Below are 1,487 nucleotides of genomic sequence, written 5' to 3' on the forward strand. Positions count from 1 at the left end.
ACACTTTTTTTGGGTACATTCACATTTAAGAGGATAATATATACTAATAAACCAATACCAAATAAAAATTTACAATAAATTCATGCCAATTTCCCCTTCAAGAACTTAACAACAGCAAAACACAATAGCTCTAACAAACAAGTTCCAAGCAGAACACAATAATTATCTCGTCAAATGTACCTCTGAATTGGAGATATACTCTCTGATAATATACCAAAGCTGAGCATTTGTGTCCATCAACTGTAAATTACACAGAAAAGAGGCAAAAGGGCTATGAGTTTCATGATGCACACCAAGAATTGGAAACCACTCTCAGTTAATCTTGGAGCTTCTTTATCTCTGTAAAAACAGACATAAATAGATCATGACACCAATCGTGAGATATAGAACCCTCAATATCTATTGCATAAAAGAAATGAAGCTAAATTTCATGGCAGGATATAGCACCTCTGATGCAAAAGACCACGCTGAAAAATTCTCATCATGGAAGAGCTGAAGCTCGTTGATTTTTCAGCTTGTCCTGAACTTATAAGTTGCAGCAAGAAACACTGTTTAACAAAGCTGAAGTAAGAAGCAGCTCAAACATTAAAACTAAACAGTTGAGCAAATTTAAAACTAATTGCATAATTTCGCATCACATACACTACCATTAAGAACATAAATTATGCCAATGAATCGATGAAAAAAATAGGTGAAAGTCACACCTCCCATTGCTCATGTGCATAGGCATCGAGCTCCTCTGAGGTTGGAAGCCTTGCAGTAACACTTTGAGGCATCAGTTCTCTTGGCAAAATCCCACTGCAACTATCTCAACTATCTCAACAACTCGTTGAGTAGTAACATCTTCCTGCATTGTTTAAATATGGTAATGCACATATTAAAATTCCATTAGGTTATCAATTGAGCACACTGCCTAGTTATGGTTAATCAGGCAAGTCGAAAAGAACTCTACAGAAACCTACATAGTAATTATGCGTATATCCTTCAGATCCATTAGTGTAATCAGCAACTGCAATCATAGGAGCATTTACACAACATCCCTACAGAAAACATTTACAAAGCTGTTAAATTTGTGAGAGTGATTAAGGAAAAAAAAAGGTTAGCATAAATAGATTTTCTAATAAAATTTGGCATTATGGAGAAAAAAAAGTAAACATGTAAAGGGAAAGACTTACCATACATTCCATTTCTCCAACAGAGAACAAACCGTCCTTTGTTACCTCTGAATGATAAAAACAATAGATACTTATATTCAATACAATCTAAAACTTCAAACTCTGACATGAGTTTTACATGATATGTGTATAACTGCAAGCAATATGTTTACAACACTTACCATTGCGCTTAACCCCTAAGTATTTCAATAAGGCTCCTTCAATTTCTCCTGAACCACATATCATACATGGTGTTGTGCCACAAACCAATGACCACATGACAGAGGAAGTGAGCAATTAGAGAATGACTGCAAAATGCGGGAAAAAGAAAAA

The 1,487-nt window shown here is 34.9% G+C and overlaps 1 protein-coding gene across 1 annotated transcript; it reads right to left on the bottom strand.

Annotated features, from left to right (window-relative positions):
- Nucleotides 1-236: 236 nt before the first annotated feature.
- Nucleotides 237-1,040, bottom strand: LOC107950873 (general transcription and DNA repair factor IIH subunit TFB2-like). The gene is made up of 4 exons (XM_016885798.1): nucleotides 963-1,040; nucleotides 705-847; nucleotides 448-548; nucleotides 237-339 (listed from the first exon to the last, which is right to left on the bottom strand). The coding sequence occupies exons 2-4, from the start codon at nucleotides 774-776 to the stop codon at nucleotides 237-239; spliced, it is 276 nt and encodes a 91-aa protein (XP_016741287.1). The 5' UTR covers nucleotides 777-847; nucleotides 963-1,040.
- Between the last annotated feature and the right edge of the window lie 447 nt (nucleotides 1,041-1,487).

Source organism: Gossypium hirsutum, chromosome D03, assembly GCF_007990345.1.
Source record: "Gossypium hirsutum isolate 1008001.06 chromosome D03, Gossypium_hirsutum_v2.1, whole genome shotgun sequence".
NCBI lineage: Eukaryota > Viridiplantae > Streptophyta > Magnoliopsida > Malvales > Malvaceae > Gossypium > Gossypium hirsutum.

Excerpts from the sequence above, each read along its gene's own strand:
- LOC107950873 (XM_016885798.1), bottom strand. The coding sequence starts at position 776 with ATGCCTCAAAGTGTTACTGCAAGGCTTCCAACCTCAGAGGAGCTCGAT. Across the intron at positions 549-704 it reads ATGCACATGAGCAATGGGAG|TGTTTCTTGCTGCAACTTAT; the intron begins GTGTGACTTTCA and ends TTTGTTAAACAG. Across the intron at positions 340-447 it reads CGTGGTCTTTTGCATCAGAG|AGATAAAGAAGCTCCAAGAT; the intron begins GTGCTATATCCT and ends CTGTTTTTACAG.